The 20,096-nt window shown below is 50.4% G+C and overlaps 1 protein-coding gene and 1 pseudogene across 1 annotated transcript; one reads left to right on the plus strand and one right to left on the minus strand.

Annotated features, from left to right (window-relative positions):
• Window positions 1-1,805: 1,805 nt before the first annotated feature.
• On the plus strand, window positions 1,806-4,562 carry LOC115319868. Its single transcript, XM_029979877.3, has 2 exons — window positions 1,806-2,024; window positions 2,924-4,562. Exons 1-2 carry the CDS (start codon window positions 1,989-1,991, stop codon window positions 3,965-3,967), a joined length of 1,080 nt encoding a protein of 359 aa, XP_029835737.3. The 5' UTR covers window positions 1,806-1,988; the 3' UTR covers window positions 3,968-4,562.
• A 524-nt stretch (window positions 4,563-5,086) lies between these two features.
• LOC120837869 lies at window positions 5,087-10,925 on the minus strand (annotated as a pseudogene).
• Between the last annotated feature and the right edge of the window lie 9,171 nt (window positions 10,926-20,096).

Here is a 20,096-nt window from a genome sequence, read left to right on the forward strand (position 1 = left end):
GTTCGCGCGGCGCCCGATAGCATGTGGTCACGCGGTCGAGAGCGGATGAGTTCTCGCTCCTCGGCTGCGTATTTTCGGCACCAATTTGAAGTGCAGGGGGCGCGGCCAATGACGTCACAGACGTCCAATATATATTTGGTGTTCTTTGACATAAACGCGTTTTATTTTGGATGCCGCCGACTGCATTTTGAAACGTCGGTTGGTCGGCGAGTGTGTGCGCGTGGACGGGTGCTTGGCGGCACGGCGGTGTACTCGCTGGTGTGTGTCGACGTGCCGTCTGTGCTCGTCGCGTATCAATTGCCGACACCCAGAAACAGTGTTTTCCATTTTCGCTCGCCCCGGGCCGTCGGTCACTTCTGTTGCAAACGAAGATTCCAAGTGACTACAGTACCGTGACCGTCCGACGGCACTTTTGCAGAGCGTTCAAGTGACGTCCGACGATACTCCACCGACGGTACATACTTCGCGTTAAAAGTCCCGTATAAAATGGATTGTCAAAACGGCTTTTTGGAACGTGTAGCGTAGCTTAGTAGTTAGGACGTCTGCTTCCTACGTAAGCGGTGGTGGGTTCGATCCACGGTGGCGGTACAGCTTCTTTTTTTTTTTTCAAACATTTTGTTTTGTTGGGGCATTTGGCGATATTTGCATTTCCTTTTTTACGATTAACACTGAAAAGAAAAAAATGTTGTCGACGGCAGTGCTACAAACGCGAGCTATTCGCGACTCCAGCTAGTTGCTCGCCCTCTAGCGGCGGAAGCGCGAACGGCTGTAGTGAGGGTCACCAGGAAGCTGCAATGGCGGAATCCAGCGACGCTCCCGATCGTCCGTCGCAAACGCCGTCCTCAAAGTGCAAACGGCACTGTTCGGTGCCCCAGTGCACCGCTTCTGCATGGAAAGATAGCAGCCTATCACTTCATCGATTTCCAAACGCGACAGAAACGTGTCGCCGGGGCCCAGACGCTGTGAACAGACGGGCGGAATGGACGCGCCTCCTTCGTATTGGAAAGGCTGTCACGGAGACAATGACGGTCTGCTCACGACACTTCACGTCGAGTGATTACTTCCTTCCAGGTAAGTGTGCCGACCTGCGGTACTTTATAGCCACCGCCGTCATGAGGTTCGAAAAATTAGCGATGAGCACAATGACAGACAAGTGATGGGGTTCAATGCTCCAGCTCATTTATTCGGTATCTCGAGCGCGCGGTAAACCAGCTGGCGCTGAAACACATCTCTGCTCCACTTACATGCCGTATTAGTACGCTTGAAGGACGGGTAACTCATCTGCGTTCCGAGCGACAGGAAAGACATAACACCGGGACCACGGTGACACACGCTTGCTTGACGAAGCTGCTCCTTGCGCTATCTGATGTCATGTCGTTCGTGCCGTTTCTGTCGCTCGGAACGCAGATGCGTGAACCGAACTTTAACGTCCTTATGATTGAAAGCTATTTCCGTGCTTTCTATCATTTGGGCAGGGGTACCAGATCTGTTGTGAACACTTCGAGCTGGATCATCGCCGCTGTAGGGAATGGACGATTTGCGCGACTTCATAGCGTGTGAATGAAAACCGAGCGCGCCTTCATGCAAAATGAACCGCAGCATGTGTTTATGGCATCAGTGGCACTCACCGAACGAAGAATAAATCAAACAAAATAACCCGGAGACTGCCGGTAAGAAAAAGACACGTACACAAAAAAGTTCCAGACACAGGTGATTTTTATTTTGCATACAAAGTGCTTTAATAGGAACCAAACAAGATAAAACATAAAACTGACTCTGAAACTGAGCAGTCAATCTGTTCAGCTGTTTAGTAGCTCTGTCACCAATATGTTGTACTTTGCTATTTATTTCCCCCAGAACATGGAAGTCAAAGGCGTCGCCTGAAGAAAGGAACAGTGCCCTCCGAAAACCTGCCTACCCTCTCCACTGAGAATGTAGAGAGAAAAAAGAGAGCGAGGGAACTGGATGTGGACCGCCAGAAGCGTCGCATGAGGAGGGAAGCTGGGAAGCCTCTCTTGGCCAAGGTAAATGCACTTTGGATACTGCCTTTGCATGCCTGCCTCACCCCAAATCTTTTTTTCTTTTTTTTCAGTTTGATCAATTTGCAGTTTTGTATAAAAAGAATGGTGTCTTTTTTGTCTCATGCTCATATCCCATATATACCAAGTCTTCAACAGTTCCCAAACGATGACTATCACAGGGGGGTCGGTGGCTGAGTGGGCCAAGCACACAACAGCTCGGAGCACGCGGAGCGAAAGCTCTCGCTGCAGCGCCGAGCGATCCTGGTACCCCTGCCCATTTCAATCTGGATGAGCATCGTGCTTGGATACAGTCAAGTACAACTACTGCGTGGAGCACATCAAAGACCCCAGGCTAGCAGTCGTACTGCACTGGTTATATTTCTCATCTACAGTGTAAACCAATATTGCCATAAGCTGGCAGACAAACTTTGCGCTGTCTAATAATGAACATAATTTTTTGGCTGTCACGGACCTGCTACATTTACGCTAATGCGACTGTAGCATATGAATGGAAAGGAGGCGACTATGATTGGGTAGAACAGAGGTAGCCAGGAGGACTGGGTGTGTGTAACGGGTTGAAGCGAGACTCAAAGTGCTGCGGTCACGTCCATGTGAAAAAGGCACATGGCGGAAAATTGCACACTGAAAAAGGTACACCAAGAAAGGGGCCACACATACCATGCATTTGCAACTGCCTAGATTGTTTTATGTACTTGGCACGAACTGGACAGACTCACTTCACCATCAGTGCAAAAGGTTGTGTTGCACGCTAGACTCCAAGGGGCTCACATCAGGGCCAATTGAAAAGAGTCAGAAGTCCAGTTTAACATTGATCATGTTTCACGTCCGATTTGATGTGGAATAATATAGGGCACTACTTTTCTTTATGAACTTTATTCTAGGTTGCGCTCTGCGAGGCCCAAGACTCCCATCAGCAGGATGACGGGGCACAGCCTCCTGAAGGTGAAGATGCAGCGCTGCCACCTGCAGTGCCATTGCGGAGGCCTCTCCAAGCCACAGTAGTTCTTGACGAAGGCGTGCAAGTGTGTAGTGGCGACTTTGGGGAGAACTTTTCCCGCATGATTAATCAGGGGAATGTATGTTCCTTTACGGGCATTCCCAACATGGAGCTTCTCCATGTTCTGGAGAAACTCGTGTCTGGAAAGATGCTAAGATCAGCAAGAGCTACACTGCCAGCAAAGGATCGAGTAATCATGACCATGATGGCTTTGAAGCATGCTCTGACATTTGACTTCCTGTCACACATCTACGGGGTGTCTCCATCAACAGCAAGCACCACTGTTAGAAGCATTGCAAAACTCCTTGCTGTATTTCTACAAAATGCGATAACCTGGCCCTCAAAGGATGAAGTGCTGCACAACCTGCCGGCATGCTTCCAGAAATTCTCCCACGTCCGCATTGTGCTGGACTGCACAAAGATTCCTGTAGGAACGCCGAAATGCCTTAAGTGTCGTATCTGTACGTACTCTCACTACAAGAAAGGCCACACTGTGAAGTATCTGGTGGGGGTTTCGCCCGGTGGCTTGGTTACCTACATTAGTAGCGGCTACGGCGGTCGAGCCTCGGACAAGGCTATCTTTGACCAAAGTGGTTTAGTAGATAAGCTCTTGCCGGGAATAGACCACATAATGGTGGATAAGGGGTTTCTCATTGACAGCACATGCGAAACAAGGCTAATAGCTGTGGTGAGGCCCCCATTCCTACATGCCAAGAAGCAGCTGTCGAAGGCCGAAGCTCTTGCCACTAAACACATAGCTGCGGCAAGGGTTCACGTTGAAAGGGTGATACAAAGGATCAAGCTGTTAAAGATTACGTCACAAAAGATGCCTTGGAATTTGGTACCGATTGCTGATGATGTGCTGATCATTGCATGTGGCTTGGCCAACTTGTCCGCACCGGTTCTGGCAGACGACAAGTTTTTGTAAACTATCTGGGAGCGAAAACTTTTGTTGGTACTTTTTTGTTTGTAGTTATAATGCATTTTTTGGGGTGTCTGCTGCGTTACCTATGTCGTTGTCATCAGTGCATTATAGGTGGTACCCTGCTCTTGCGTTGGCCTGTGTCACCACGAGGTGGTTTTTGCAAACTTAAGCATTGTACATATCGCCGAAGACTGAGGTCTTTCGATTTTTTACATTCTTTCATTTTTGTGTTGCTCGCATTGTGTATGTTATGTTTGTTTATATTGGCATAGAGAAGTCTTCAGCACTACTAAATTTCCTGGTATGTTGTTTTTGCGCCAGCGTGTGCCACCCCGAGGCAGATTTTACAAAGTCACAGCAGTAATGTCACCGCCTGTTGATTTTTTTGGGATGTTACTGCTAGCCTTAGCTTGTGCCAACCTAAAGCAACTTTTGCCAAATAAAGCCTCACACATCTTTTCAGACCTCTCTGCTTCTATCTTTTGCATTTTAACAGATTTATTCTTTGTGTGTGGCCTGTATGTGTAGGTTTGCATGTTTTTAGTGCAATGTGATAATAAAGAAAGTTGTGCACTTGTGTTAAGTTTACTCTTCACCACTGTGGGGGAGCCTTCTCAAAGCCCCAGAGTGGCAGCTGCCGACATGTCACTCTTAGAATTAGCTACTTTGAGCCAAAAAATTAAATCCCTCAGCAAACCAGCAGTAGCTCTTAAGCTTTTAGGAGACTCTTTCTGAAACTCTTCCTATCAGCTTTAAGCGCTTTCATGTTTATTTTGTATTAATTCCTTCATGGTATGCAGTGTGGTAGTGCCCAGTGCGATGGAAAAGGCAGTTGGAAGGGAAGCAGTTGCCAGTAATTTATAACAGAGTCGTAGCACATGTGTCAGGGAGTCGCAGCACAAGCTGGTCTTGGTCAATAAAAGGTTTCTGGATGGCACGTAGGCTGTCATTGTAGCACCCTTGCACAGGTTTATTGACAGTGAGATATTGCACACTTTCCCGTAACATTTACAGAATAATGTAAACGACTTAATTTTAGCGGGCACAAATTTTTGCGAATCGGGCCAAAGCTGAAAATTTGAAATTATTCGCGGGTTCTAATTTTTGCGAATCGAGTGTAGCTTCCGTAGTGTTCACATATTGCCCGAATCGTTCGCAGGACATATTTTTCGCATTTGTAGGCAACTCGCGAAATTAGGTCCCCACGAAAATTTAGTCGTTTACAGTATGTAGAAGTCATTTGGGACCCTATAAGCCTAAAAGATTATGCATCAGTCGAATGCAAGCAACATAAAATTGAAAATAAAAGGTTGTTTCAAGACACTACGTGACAAAATACCAAAAGCCTTAAACTCGATAACCAACTCTTGGAACGCGACAAGTCATCTCAGCCACTGAAGTGCCGAGTACACGCTCCTCGCGTTTCGGCACTTTATCGCGTGGTTAGGTGGCATGCTTACGAACACAGAACTGGGAGCACATGCTCAAAGTACACATTCTTTACTCTAGTAAGCAGAGGCCAAAGAAAGGCTTCATCATGCAAACTCCGATGGTGTTATCAATGTCTGCATGAATAACCAAGTCACACTTTCTCACATCTAAGAGTGCCATTCCGAGTTGCACCTGGGCATAATGGGTGTGGCGTTTTTTGAGCGCGTATGTGCCTGCTTCATTTTTCTCAAGGAAGTCGCAGGGTAGCCAGAAGGGCTTTCGCTGTCATTGTCTGTCCCTTTGACGGACATTTGATCTCCAGCAACTTTGCTGGTCTTCCATCCTCAAACACTACACCATCAGGGAAGCAGCCCAGCCAGGGGTTCTTTGGACAAACAATGAGACCGCAAGTAAAAACGTCTCCGTTCTTTGTCGTCAAATACTTCTCCCGTGCTTTTGGCTCACAGCGTTGACCATATGCAGTTGCAGCATTCCCACGGAACGTAAGGCTGCATTGTGAAACGGACCTTCCTCTCCCAGTCGGCTTGCTTGTAGGTGAACAGTGAATAGCAGGTTGTTCCTGCAAAAAGACACACCCAACAGAATGTCTGTGGTTTTATTTGTAAAGAACACGGTAAATAACAAAGCAAACTTACTTTCCCTCTAATGAAAACGTCCTCCCTGAATAAACTGATCAGCATTTTGGTCGGAGCCAAAAGATTAAGAAACAGTAAATTCGCAGAACAAGGCATGGCAGAAGCAAGCCTTAAATAGAAACGAACACACAATACCCAAAAGTTGTATGTTTGTTGCTAGTTGAAAGATGTGCTTGTGTCGTCCCTTGTTTTGTGTGTTGATTCTTCATTCCCTGAATATACTTCCATCTGGCTTATCTGATAACTCTAAATAAATAAACTAAAACAAGAGGACTAACTTGCCTTTCCAAACAAAACCCAGACGAATGATCTCTTGTTACATAGTAGGCTTAGTTACTTATAATGTATTCATTAAATGTCAGAAAGCACAAGCCAGTTTGGTCAACACCACCTAGATAAGAAAGCCTGTGCACAGGATTTACCATGTCACATTGTGAGATCTATTGCCGGGCCCAGATTGGACATGGCGGCCAAGTCCGCGTTCGTCTAGAATTCGTGCTTGGTTGGTGACGCACTCTCGTGTCCTATCTGTGCACCGCGATAGACCTCACTACGTGACTGAGAAAATACCGTGGGGGAACCTTGCTATCTGCGTGGCGTTGGTTTGGTACACTGGTTAGAAATGGGTAGGATACTTAGTCGAATCCTTTCTTGCAGTCCTGCTCATGCACTTGTATTGGCTCCGCGGATAATAGGGTACGACACTAATTAACAAAAATAAAATCTAACTACAATGAATGACCTGTACATCAATGTTACGCCTGGTTTCTTTTTTCATCAAACTAAAGAGTGGTAATGAAAGGTGCCACAAGTGAACTAGCATTGAGGCGCACATTTGGGCAAGCAATATGCACAACACTGCTTTTGATTATGTGAATCTACGTGAAATTAAAACCAAGTATATACAGATGTTTGAAAGTGAGCTAAACCCACCACGACAGATAGTAACTGGGAGGACTACTGTTGAAATGAAATGTTTATATTAACATTTCATGTAGTTTGTGTAAGGTTTGTGGGCACCCTGGCGGCTCCCCAGCTCAGCTCAGGTGGCAAACTTTCCCGCATGGCGGTGGAATCAAGCCGGCCACGCGCATATCGCGACTGCCTGAGTCCAGGCAGTCGCTGCCTGGACTCAGGCATTGCTGGTAACAATGTTAATCATCTTGTTCATGTCCAATTAAATGTAGTTTCTTGTTGTTGAAACTGCTGGCTCCGTGTTATTCCTCCGGGTCGGGTATGCAGCCAGCGAGGCAAACCGACCACAATGGCACCCAAGCGTGCTGTGCTACCCACTCGCAGGAATTTTACGGGGCTTGGTTTCTTCTTTCGATAAGCCTTGTTGCCACTCCCCGTGTTTTCTACCGTCGTTCTGTGCTTCCGGCACATCCGCGTTTGTTGTAATGGCGTGTTTCTGACTGTGTTTTTGTGACCGCGGCAATCGTTTTGCGCGCTTCTGTTGGTTTCTGGGAGGCGTTTCCTTTTTTTTACGCTTGTGCTGCGCTTCTGTTGGTTTTTGGGGGGCGTTTCTTTTTTTTTTTTGTGCTTGCAAGCATGCTCACACGGGAGCAGGAAGCCGCGATGGCCGCAGCGGCACAAATGAACCTGCTAACGAAGGCCACGGAGATGTGGGACTCAGTGATGCAGCGCCTGGCCCACACTCCTAGCCAGCAGGAGACCCCACCGCAAGAGCCCCGACCACACTTGACTGTTCCAGTCTCCACGGGGTACGACGACAACTGACTTCTTGGGCGAGTTGCAGACGTACCACTTTGCCTCTGGTGCCTCGGAAGCCTTCATCGTAGACCGCATTGTCCCACTGGCGTCGCAAACCAGCGCCAGCTGCTGGTTGGGGTCGCAAGCCCTCTTCACCAGCCTGGCGGACTTCCAGACAAGGCTTCGAGAAGAGTTCCTGCCTGCAGGCTATGCGACGCAGATTCTCCGAGAGCTCAAGGCAAGGACGCAGCACCCGGACGAAAGTCTGGTCCAGTACGTTCAGGTAATGCAAGAGGGCGGACTTGAAGTCACCGGAGTTGGACAGAGTAGCGCAGGTCAGAAGACTAACACCCAAGCTACCACGTCTACCTCATGAACCGCACCTTTGAGACACTTGAAGAACTAGCCCGGGGTGCCTGCCTCATCGAGGAAGTTCTTCATGCCGAGCGGAACTACGTGCCGCCGCCACTAGCAAAGCACGCGCTTGAACCTGCATGCGCAAGGCGGGGCCCCGAGGCCTCCACGCAAGTGGACTGTCCGAACGAGACCTCCTTTCCCCACCACGTCAACCAGGAGAGTTGGCGTGGCATGCATGGCGTTCTCCCGTGCGGGATAAGCGGATGTTCGCCTAACTCTCATCAAGAGGTGCCCGGAGGTCACAGCGGGGCCCGTGAGGGTCTCGGGCGGGGGTCGCCACGACAGGTGGGAGGTCTTTGGCCGTGCCCTATCGTAAGCTGGGGCCCAACGGAAATCACCACCCAAGCTAACCCTCTTCATCAGTCTGCTCCTGCAAATGCTGGTGAAAACTGGCACGCTGCGGTCGCAATCACGCAGCCATGCAGCATTAACCCCCGCCGCAATGGAACAAGCCCTCCCCGCAATAGCTGGTCGCAAGCCTGGTGGAGGCCCTCCCATAGTGGTTCTTTACCCGATCACTGGAGGCGGTCCGACGGGCACCTGGGTGCGGGTGGCCTAAGCAAGTAACTGTCGTCGGACTGCCCCTACGAGTGCGAGCAGCCCGGCCATCACCGAAACCAGTGTCCAAGACTTCTGGACACTACAAACAAGAGGTGGCACGAGATGGCAGCAAGGAGCCGGAACCAGAACAACCAGGGAAACTAAAGTCGGTTACAAGTCAAGAAGGTAGGAGAAGCTCCACCCACAAGCGTGCTGCGCCCGTTTCAAATCTCTCCGCAGTCGAAAGAAGAGTTCACTGGAGACACTCCTTGTTCCGCTTCAATGGATTCCAACTTGTCTCCGATCCCACTTTTTAAGAAAGCGACCTTTGTATTCACTGGAGGGCGAACCGAGCCCCTGAAAGCAGCCTTTGTATCCATCGGGGGGGAAGCTAATCCCCGAAAGTCGTATTTGTTTCCGTCGGTGGGGGAGAACTCTAATCTCCCTCTCGTGCCTTCCACAATGCTAAGTAAAAGACGAAAGATAAAGCAAATATGTGCAGAAAGGCAAGACCCTCCTCGCGCGTTGGCCGCGACGTCACGGAAACGGTGGGACGCTATTGGATGCGGAGGTGGCGGAGGGATATCTGATTCCCTTTGAGGGGCATTTGCCGCTACCTTCTTAACCTGTAACTGACTATACTACGGCCGGCGACGCTGAAACCAGACAGCCACTCGCCAACGGCCGTTACAGTCCCTGGGAGCAGTGAGGCCGCGGCACAGATGCCATCGGTATGTCGAATCCAGACCGAGCCTAACATCATTGAACCGCGCATGACGATTTCACTGCTCGATTTTCCCATTGTCGCACTTTTAGATTCTTGGGCCGCTATCTCGCTTATAGGAGATTTCGTTTTCAAACTCTGCAAAGCAAAAAAGACAAGCCTCCGGGAGTGCGAAACCCGTTTGCAGCTAGCTTCTGGTACAGCGATAACAGCTGGAGGAGCCGTCAGGCTGCGGACTCGGTTTAACGGAAAGAAGCGGCCATCAGCGATTTCTTTATCTGCCAGGAGCCGTGGTATCCGTGATCTTGGGCCGAGATTTCATTACAGGCGAAAGGATGACACTCGACTTTTCTGGTGGCAATTACCGGCCGGGACAACAACCGAAGCTGTCTCCGTTTACCAGATGGGAGGACTGCATCCGTAACCCGCCCACTGCAGCCCACTTCATTGTGGTGCCAGACGTCTTGCCTGCCGGCATTCGAGAATCGTTGCGAAAGTGCCTTGCAAGCAGCCAGCAGAAGCAAGAGCTGCATGCCGTCCTGCAGTCTTTCTCACTGATGTTCATGGAAACGCCTCGAAAGACTGACATCTTGCTGCACCGCATTGAAACCAGTGACGCGCCGCCCCGGAGGTGCAACTCTCGACTGATCAGCGTCCACAAAAGGGCCCTTCTAGATGCGGCGCTCAAGGAGATGATCGCTACCAGTTAAGTACGTGAGTCGAAGAGCCCTGGGGCATTCCCCAGCAGCGCCATCCACCCCCCGCGCCCCACGTCTCCGTCATCAACATGCTGGACGAAGCTTGAGGGGCACCCTGGCGGCTACCCAGCCCAGTTGCCCGACTGCGGGGCACAGGTGGCGAACTTTCCCGTATGGCAGCGAAATCAAGCCGGCCACGTGCACATCAAGTGCGCCGCCTTGATAAAGCGGATCAGAGACAGCGCGCAGGAAATCGCTGCCTGGACTCAGGCGCCACTGGTAACAATGTTAATCGTCTTGTTCATGTCCAATTAAATGTAGTTTCTTGTTGTTGAAACTGTTGGCTCCGTGTTATTCCTCCGGGTTGGGTATGCAGCAAGGCAAACCGACCACAGGTTTACTGTTACAGAATTTGAAATGCTCACTCATATGGTTTGCCAACTCTCCGAACCTCTTGGAAGCACTCCACATGCGGTCGTTTCTTCTGTTTAGACAAAGATTCGTTCCACGACTAGTTATTAGTACACATGCCACTTGCCTGTAACTCGGCACCGACGTTCCATCATCCAGGCTGCCTTGTTTTCTGTGTCGTGCAGCAGGGTAGCGGCTGTTTCCACCGAAACGATGACTTCTTTGTTGTAGAAAGCAGAGCACTCCTCTGAAGGAGAGGTCGGGATCTCGGCCAGCCGAGCAAGGAGGACACTGCCCTCGGAGCGTTCGATAACCTGCCGGTACCGGTCATCCAACCTTGGGGGCTCCGGAGCACTGCAAATAGCACACATGCACATATACAGTCCGTATAAACCAACTCATGTTTCCAAACATACTGGAGCGCCCTTAGCGGACGCCACCGGCGCCGCACATGTGCAATGGCATGTGGGCAAGAAGCATGCCGTCGCCCATAAATAAACCATTGAAATGCGACATTGTCGTCGTCGGTGTGAGTCCCCGTGCTCTTTTTCGCGCTGGAATTGTTCATTCTACGTCTTCCTGGCAATGTCTGACTACTTGAGCGGCCTCAGTGAAATTACCGAGGCTCATTACATCGCAAAACATTGCGTGAAGCATGCGACATGCGGCGATTCATTCAGCGTGGACGCCGCAGAGAATGCACGCTAAAGCCTGATTCGCATGATGAGATTCCGCTCGCAATTTTCAGTCGCGATATCGCTCAGGCTGCAAAAGCATGAACCGTAGCTGAGGTGGTCGACGTCGATACTGAATACCGCAAGCAGAATCGGACTGGGTGAATCAGGCCTAACAAGTCGGTGATGGCCACTGGTAACTATGATCAATGTCTCCTTTTGTCTACTGTTTGCATCGAGCCTGCTTACCCCAACCAACCCTCAAACTCAAGTCCCTTAAGTCTTTTGAGGCATGCACTTACTTCTTATCGCAACTACCGGGCCAACGTTTGGTCTACGAGCCGGTGTCGTCTGAAAGAGCAAACGACAACAAGCAGAAACGTTTGAAAGAGCAGACGACAGTTGAAACGATCAGGTGGCCGTTTGAACCTGAAAACGCACTGAACGTAGTCCGCAGGTGATCCGTTCAACTTGACGGTTTTCACGCATTCATGTTGGAACAAAACAAATAAATCTGACGACCACGTGAATTCAACCGAAAGAGCTTCCCGCCCAAGCAATTGTGGTGTGACTGCATCACGCAGTAGTGATACACGACCGCACGCCGGTACGATGCTCATCCAGATCGAAACAGGCAGGGGTGGGGCTCGAACCCAGGATCCCTGGGTTCTGCAGCGCGAGCTTTCGCTCCACGTGCTCCGAGCTGGTGTGCGCTAGACCACTCGGCCACCGATCCCCCAGTGGGTCTTTCATATTGCCGGAGACTGTACGTACCTGTTGCAATACAGGAGCACGGCGACAGCGTGCTTGCAGCATTCTGACGTGCCTGCCACGCACGAGCAGACTGCCCTTTGCACTCGAAACTTGAGGCCGTCTCCCGCAACGAGCTCGACGCTGATCTCGTGCGGATCGCCCCTCACGCTGCTTGTCGCGAGACACAGAGCAAATATAGTAACTTTATCTTCTGACGATGACGTTCTCCCGCAAAGGAAGAGGTGGCCTGCCTACAGCAGTAAGTCTGCTTCTTCGTAGCAGCGGGAATGCTTCGTTGCGTTCGCGTAGTCCAAAATACTGGTGAGCAGCAAGGCTCACGCTTCCTGACGGACCCTCACTAACTCCGCCATTTTGAAAGCACAGCAGTGCCCCCTATAATTAGTTGGAAATGCGAATACTCTGTTTCACCATGTGTTGTACCGCAGAAAAGGCTACAAGCACGAGCTCCTTGCTCTAGGGCACATCTCGGCGGCACAAGCTCTCGTGCACCAAGGGCAGCTGCCAACGCTATGAGCTCGCGCTTCTAGCCTTCGCTGCGGTACAACATAAGGTGAAACGGAGTATATACTCTGTTTCATACTTAAGGCCCGTTCACACGATGCATTTTTCTCGCGCATCTAGTGTCGCGAAACGTAGTTTCACGAAATGGTTGCGCCGTCTGAACGAGTCCGAAAAGGACGCGCGCATCTAAAAAAAGTTGCGCGCACACCTCGGTTCTGGAGCGAGCTTTTGCTGCAACTTTGCCGAGTCCTGTCAATCACTCTGAGGGCGCCGCCAATGGCCGCTCAGAAACGCTCTCACGTGGCCTTTAAGGGGGGAGCGAGCTGTTTGAGAAGACCACTTCACTGCCAGTGTTGTAGCCGAGCCAAATCCGAAAAAAAAAACCGAAACCACGAACGATGGATACTGCCGGCGCTTCCGCAAGCACGTCAAGCACCACTGAAGAAAAAGTGAGTAGCATATCGGAAAAAAAAAAAAAAATCCAGCGATGGACGAAGACGTAATTGGTGATGGTGATAATTCGCGTCTATTTTTAGTCATAATTAAGAAATAAAACCTTGAGACAAGGAAACAAAAAGGGACGTACACAGTACCGTATCAAAACGAGCACTGGGTACAGCTCTCATTTACTTCCACAACAGTCTTCTTCTTTGTCAACCTCCATCCAAATTATACATATTCAACAGTAAATAAAGTAAATGGCAGTAAATATGACAATTCAACAACTAGTAAATGAAAATTTAAGAGTAAATTAAGTAAATGGAAGTAAATGACAGCTGTATGCTGTGCTGGTTTTAAGACGGTGGTTTGTATGTCCCTTTTTGTTTCCTTGTCTTAAGGTTTTATTTCTTAATTATGATTGTTCACGAGCTCACCTGCGTTTTGACTCTTAGAATGTGGCGGGAGATGGAGAACACGACGCTGAATGGCGAATGGTGATGATGATGATGTTGACTTTCAACTGAAGCGCCACTTTATGGTCAACACCCAAACTATTTTCGCGAGTCAAAACGTCATCGTTGTTGCACGTGAAGCGGTACGTGTGAACGAGCACATTTCGCGAAACTTGAGTGTCGCGAAACTGTTGCGCGCCTAAAAGATGCATCGTGTGAACAGACCTTTAGTGTGCAACGCTGTCAAAGCTTTTGGCGCGAGCATGGGGCTTGATATCGTTGATCATTTGCACGCGTTCTCGCGCAAACAAAACCATAGATGACGCCACGCGCTCGCGCCAGTAGCTTTGACAGCGTTGCACGCTAAATGTGAAAAGGAGTATAGTTCCTTTAGACCACGCGGCACGAGCGCTCCTGCAGCGGGTGCAATCATGCCAGTCAAGGCTACTCGCTCGCCGCTTGCACGGCCTTCGTTGCTATTTATGCAAGGGTGATAATCCGTCGTATTAAGGCCGGTTCAGACACTTGCGTTTGAATGCGTTTGACAGCGTTGCGTCGAGAACCGAAAGCGAGTCACCGGCACATCTGTGCTTCGTATGAAGCGTGGAATCCAATTCAAGGAATCATCTTGGCACACGATATAAGCAGCAGGGATGTCCTGGTTTCTCGCTGCCGCAACGCAGTCAGACGAAGTCAAACGCAACTGTCTGAACCAGGCTTTATACACAGGTACAATTCAGAAAAACGCGTACGAAATTACTGCAGCTGGGCTCTGTCGCCTCCGGTACACGTGATCTTTATTTGCAAGAGGAGTGACCAAGGGCACCGGGCGAAGTTTGAAAATGAAGAACGCTTATTTTGATGTTCCTGAGAACGCGACGACTACAGGCGGCAACATCGACAACAAGCACCAGCGCGGACACCGCCGAGCCGCCGAGCACCCGACCACACACACGCCGAGCGGCCGACATTTCAAAACGCAGTCAGCGGCATCCAAAGAAAACGTTTGTTGACGTCAAAATAACTAAAATGTACAAATAAAAACGTTTGTTTTGACATCCGTGACGTCATTGGCCACGTCCCCTGCACTTCAAATTGGTGCCGAAAATACGCAGCCTCGCTGCTCACGGGCATACCTCGGCATTCTCACTCATGAGTGCGATCACTCACGATCACTCACGATCACTCACGCTCACCGTCAGATTTGAGGTGATCGTGAGTGAGGCCGCGAGTCTCGAAAAATTGTGAGTGTGAGTGTGAGTGTGATCGTGAGTTACGTAAACTCATGAGGGCGAGTCTGAGTGTGAGTCCTGAGAACTGACGAGCGTGAGTCTGACCGTGAGTGTGATCGCGAGCTCTGGGAACTAATGAGTGTGAGTGCGAGTGTGAGCCCTGCGAACTCATGAGCGTGAGTTTGATCGTGAGTGTGATTGTGAGTTCTTAAAACTCTTGAGTGTGAGTGTGAGCTTGAGCGCTAAGTGAAGTACTCATGAGTGAGTTTTGAGGTCTCTTGAGTGTGATTGTGAGTTTCGAGGCTCATGAGCATGAGCCTGAATCAAGACGTGAGTCTTAGGGTGGATATGAGTCGGGTGATCGCATTAGTCTGCGTGATGACGTGAGCCTGAGGACCATGGCCATGATGAGTCGCGGTGAGCGCTGGTATTATCTTAGCTGGTTTGGTCACGTGAGCTCCCGGGTCGTCTTAGTGGGCGAGGAGACTCTCGCTTCGCAACTACTGCGTGGGGTTCAGGCCTTCAGGGTTGGTTTGGGTGTCGCTCGCCTGCTCCTTCGCCATGTAAGCGCGCCGGTTCCTGTGGAGGGCGGAGGAGGGGGGGGGGGTGCTTGTTCTTGCAGGCTCCTCCTTGCCAGCGCCCTCCGCAATCTCTCAACCAGCTGTAGAAGGCAGAGGGGGTATGGGGGGGGGGGGGGTGGCTTTCGTCTCTCCTCGGCGTTCGCTCTTCGCTTCCCGCGAGGCGCCAACGGACTGATGGCGCCTCGAGACGGCGCGGTAACGTCGGAGTTGGGGAAGCGCTCCAAACGGTTAGCGCTCCTCTCTCTGTAGCATAGAAAGACTCATGTGGATTTCGGCTCCCATTGCCAAGTTGGTGCCGGTGGGCGCAGAATTGTATGATTGCGTCAACTATAACGTTCGCACGGCTGCAATAAAATTAAATGACTCGTATGATCCTCATCAGCACCCGGAATTTTATTTTTCCGCGCACCTCAACGTACCTTTCGCAAATGAGTCATCACTCAGGAAGTGCAACAAAGGCGGTGTCATGATCGATTGAAGCTTCGAGTAAGGTCTTTCACATTGTGCGATATCATGCTTTTAAGTGTCGTTTGGGGCAAGATGGCGCAAGTGCATGATAGCCAGCCGGCAATGGCCAGGCGGCGCCACGAGAGTGCTGCATTCAGCGCCACAAGCGCAGGTGTGTGTGTTAATGGGTCGGCCAGTCTGCCCGTCGAGCCGTGGCGAGCGGCGGCGACCCCGATTTCAGCAGACCCCGTGTGCACGTGCGCGCCATGTCCCTGTTTATTTTATGCGGTTTTTTAAGACCATCGGGAGCCTTGATGGGTCGAAGTGTTTAGAGCATAATCTGGAGTTGTCATTTGGACACCAGTTTGAACTGTCTTCGTGCACTTGCGGGGTCGCTCTATAATAATCGCCGCCCGATCGGTCTGTGCTTCGCTCGTCTCCCAGGAAGTGACACGTACAACACAACGAGAAGGCAGCGAATGGGTTTACTGTACTTCCCGGTTGCCCGTCTTCGAGAGCCGGCAGTCCGGACCCGCCGACACTAGTTGTCACCTGTCGTTCATAGCTCGCAGTCGCAGTCCGTGTTCACGCCTGCGGATCGTCCTTCCCACGCACTGCGTACGCTAGCTGTTCCGGGCTATCACAGCCAGAGTTTCGCTGCGAAACCACTCCTGGACCGTCATGGCCGAGGCCGACAAGGCCAGTCTCGCCGTTTCCGCCGGTCCCGATCTGAAGTTCGCTGGTGGAGTGCTCCGGGGACCGACATGAGCCGGACCAGCCAGAACGGCTCTATCGTTCCTGCCCGTACGCTGCCCGGCTCCAGCCTCGTGCAGCAGGCTCTTCCTCTTTCCTCGCCGGCCGGCCCCCGCTCGCGCCTCGCTCGACCGTCCTCTTCTCCCGACGCCCCCACGACACCAGAATAAAATGTCTGCAATTAGAACCAAACACTGCGTGCTAGAGAACAGTGCACAAGCCTGGTGTAAAAAGGCGACAGGCAAAAAAGTGTGCGTGTGAGAAGGATATTTACGCTTCGCACGAGCTTTTCTATAGAAAAAAAAAATGTGCATCCTGTTTTCTTCACGTCGTCACATTTGTTACCAGACTCAGCATTAAATTTGGTAGCCAAAAGAAACAAAAATTTGTTCTACGAAAATCCACTATTTGAAAACTTGCATGCTTAAAAAATTTTGGTTGCGACCGCGCGTGCCGCACGGGGCGCGCGGTCGCAACCAAATGCACGTCTACAACTACGAGTGCCGGAACAGGTCGAAGGGCATCTCGCTTGAAGACCTGATCGCCTGATTCTCGTCGTCAAAGCGAAGCCAACAATCGGCCCGATTTTTTCTACTGTATTTCTCTAAATGGCTGTCTCAGAGACTCGTAAAACAACTTGTATAAATACGTTATTTTGCAAAGGAGTCTGTCAGACCACTTTCCAAGCCTGCACATCTATTTTCGTTCACTTCAACAATTAATGTAAAATTCACTTACTTGATGCATCGCACTCCAGTAATCCACTTTGTCGCCGTGTCGCTTCCCAAGATCTTAAAGGGAAGAGGTAAAGTCTGACGCTTGGGTAACCTTCGCGACTGTGGCCGTCTTTCACGCAGCAGTAGCGGCGTTTATTTTTGGGGGGAAACTCTAGGCTTAGGGGAGATGTCACAGGAACCCGGAAAGGTCATAGAGACGTGAAGTTGAGACTTATTTTTATAGAAAAAAAAAAACAGTTCAAAAAGGCTCACGCCGATCCAAAATGCCACGTTCACACGTGGTTTCTAAATGCGCCTGCCCGCAGTCCTCGCGACCCGGGCCGTTCTGGACTACCCAATTTGTTTTATTTTTCAGTCTCTAGATGGCGCAACGTGTAGTGCCAAGCTGCATTGCTGGTTGCCTATGGCCATGGGCACACTTAGCGAACTGTGGAACCTACGACTCAGTGGGCGAATTAGAGCGTCTAGAATGGACGCCTGTGAGTTAGAGCATCTAGAATGGACGCCTGTGAGACGCTGTCACTAGTTTCACTCCAATAAATCTACCGGCTCATCGGGATTCGTAGAATTCGCCGTGTGCCGTTTGCCTTCGATGACGGAGGCGCGCGGTGGCCGCAACGTCGCGGCGCCTGCCCCACGGCCACGGCCGGGTTGCCGGCGCGCCGGCTGGACGCGACTCCGAGGCGCCAATTGCCCGGGCTTCTCGGGCTTCGTGCATGACGCTGTGCTCCCTTGGTCGTTGTTTACTCATGTTTCGTGTTTACGTTCTTATGGCTTAATGCATGTGTATTCAGAGTGAGGCAAGAATTCCTTGTAAAACAAAAATAATATATCTGATAACCAACTTTTTACAATTCAATTTTGAAACACTTCTTATCGTTGGAGGGCATATGACACATATCGCGATGATTCAAGCCCGTAATAAATTTTTACAATAGTGTACCAAAGGGCAAGATTGATCAGCGGGTCGTTGAAGTGCGCTCCTGCGTTGAATGAACACTTGTTAACCGAGTGACAGAGAATCTGTCTCGAACCGATGGTTACGGAAAGGCCGCGGGTTTGATAATTATGCAACATAAATTATAATATCTCTTGTGAATGTGCAACTAAATGACTAGAGAAACTGTTTGTTATCATTTCCGCGAGTTATGAAAAAAAAAAATACCAGTCAGCTTTAACTTCCGGAATGTGCTGCTAATTTCCGGGAACTAAATGCGCGAAACAGTGCTAAATATTGTATTTAGAAACACCGCCAAGTTCGATTTTGATAGGGGCGGACATCGTGCCCGGGAAGACACCTTCGATATGTTATTTTACAATTAGAATAGGATTCAGGCAATGTTGACAAAGTCATAACCTGTACTGACGCTTGTGTGCCGAACAAATCACTTAATACCCCGCTAGTATTCCTACCCGTGGCCACACCTCGAAAAGGGGAGAAGACCGATTTTCCGTGACGTTCAAGCGTAACATCAAAATAGGCTCGTAAAGGCCGGTTCACACATCTGCGTTCCGAGCTACAGGAACGACAGAAACAACACGAACGACATGACACCGGGATAACCGCGACACATGGAGAAAGAAGAAGCTACCGACAAGATCGGACGCGATTTTCTGAGCTCCCCGAACAAAATGACCAGCACCGAGCTGCCAAATTCGGGCTTATTATTCGGCCTTCCTCGAGGGGTTTTCTCACCAGGAGGACCAGAAGAAAGGCCCACTACTTCGAGCAACGTTCCAGCCACCGATGTAAGCGGTCAGCCCGAAGCCATGGACACGAAGATTGCGAGCAACGCCGAAACCGCCCCTATCGAGGCGGGACCGGCAAGTCTTGCCACTCCGACACTGAAAAAGCCAACAATGGAGTGCCCCGCCGTTGTATGCTTCGGTGAGCCCTCCACGATTCCAAACACGGCTTTTTCAGTTGAACAAGCTGTAAGGTCCCTTCTCGCCAGTATCCCGAGGGAGAACCTTTTAGACATATTCAAGGACATACTTGGAGAAACCCATGAAATTGTGCCAACCAAAGCGAAGAAAAAGAAATCGGCTTCAAAGAAAGCTCCGATAAACCCTCTAGGTACAAAACAAACGCAAGAAGCGCCGGCCGCAGCCGGCACCACGCCCATACCAGACACAACGCCGCATGCAGTGGAGAACAAGCGCGCCAGTTCGATACCTGCGGGGACACTCGCACCACCACCGAACGCGGTCAGCGAGATGGCACCTGCTACACGAGAGGAACCTGAGGACACGGTTGGTTGGACCCAGGTGACGTATAAGAAGAAAAGGAAACGGGTCCGAGGGGACCCGACACAGCAAACTTCCGAGGAAGCCAAGTCAACCCGGCGCTGGCAGAACGAGTATAAGATCCGTTTGACGCGTTCACAAATCTCGATCAAGCCCCTACTTCCACTACTCAAAATGCACCTCACGGGCACTCACATCTCCACGGCCTTCACAATGCATCTCACAGAAAAGGCTAACACGATTTCGGTCCGCACAGATTCGAAAGAGTTAGCCGAGACTCTTGAGAAGATCACAGAGATCGGCACTGAAGAGAAAGGCAAGATACCCATACAAGTCTTCAGGACTTATGGCAGTACACACAGCAAGGGTGTCATTTATGACATATATCCCAAGGAAGAGGACCCGCAAGACGACGTCCTCAATTCGGAAATTGAGTCAGAAAAGCCTCACGTGGTAGCCGCTCGAAGACTAGGCAAGTCAAACACGGCGGTCCTGACGTTCGATGGAGAGAAAACGCCTCGATCTGTTCTTTACGGCAAGAGGTACATGCGGGTATTCCCGTTCAAACCGAAAGCAGTAACCTGCGGGCACTGCCACCGTCTAGGACACAAGTTCGATATATGCCCGAATACGGCAGTGTGCCCTATATGCGGAACCGACCATCCAAGACCAACGGACCCGACCCAGGGACCTGGATGTACCG

Source organism: Ixodes scapularis, unplaced genomic scaffold (genome assembly GCF_016920785.2).
Source record: "Ixodes scapularis isolate PalLabHiFi unplaced genomic scaffold, ASM1692078v2 PGA_scaffold47__10_contigs__length_4178495, whole genome shotgun sequence".
NCBI classification, from domain to species: domain Eukaryota; kingdom Metazoa; phylum Arthropoda; class Arachnida; order Ixodida; family Ixodidae; genus Ixodes; species Ixodes scapularis.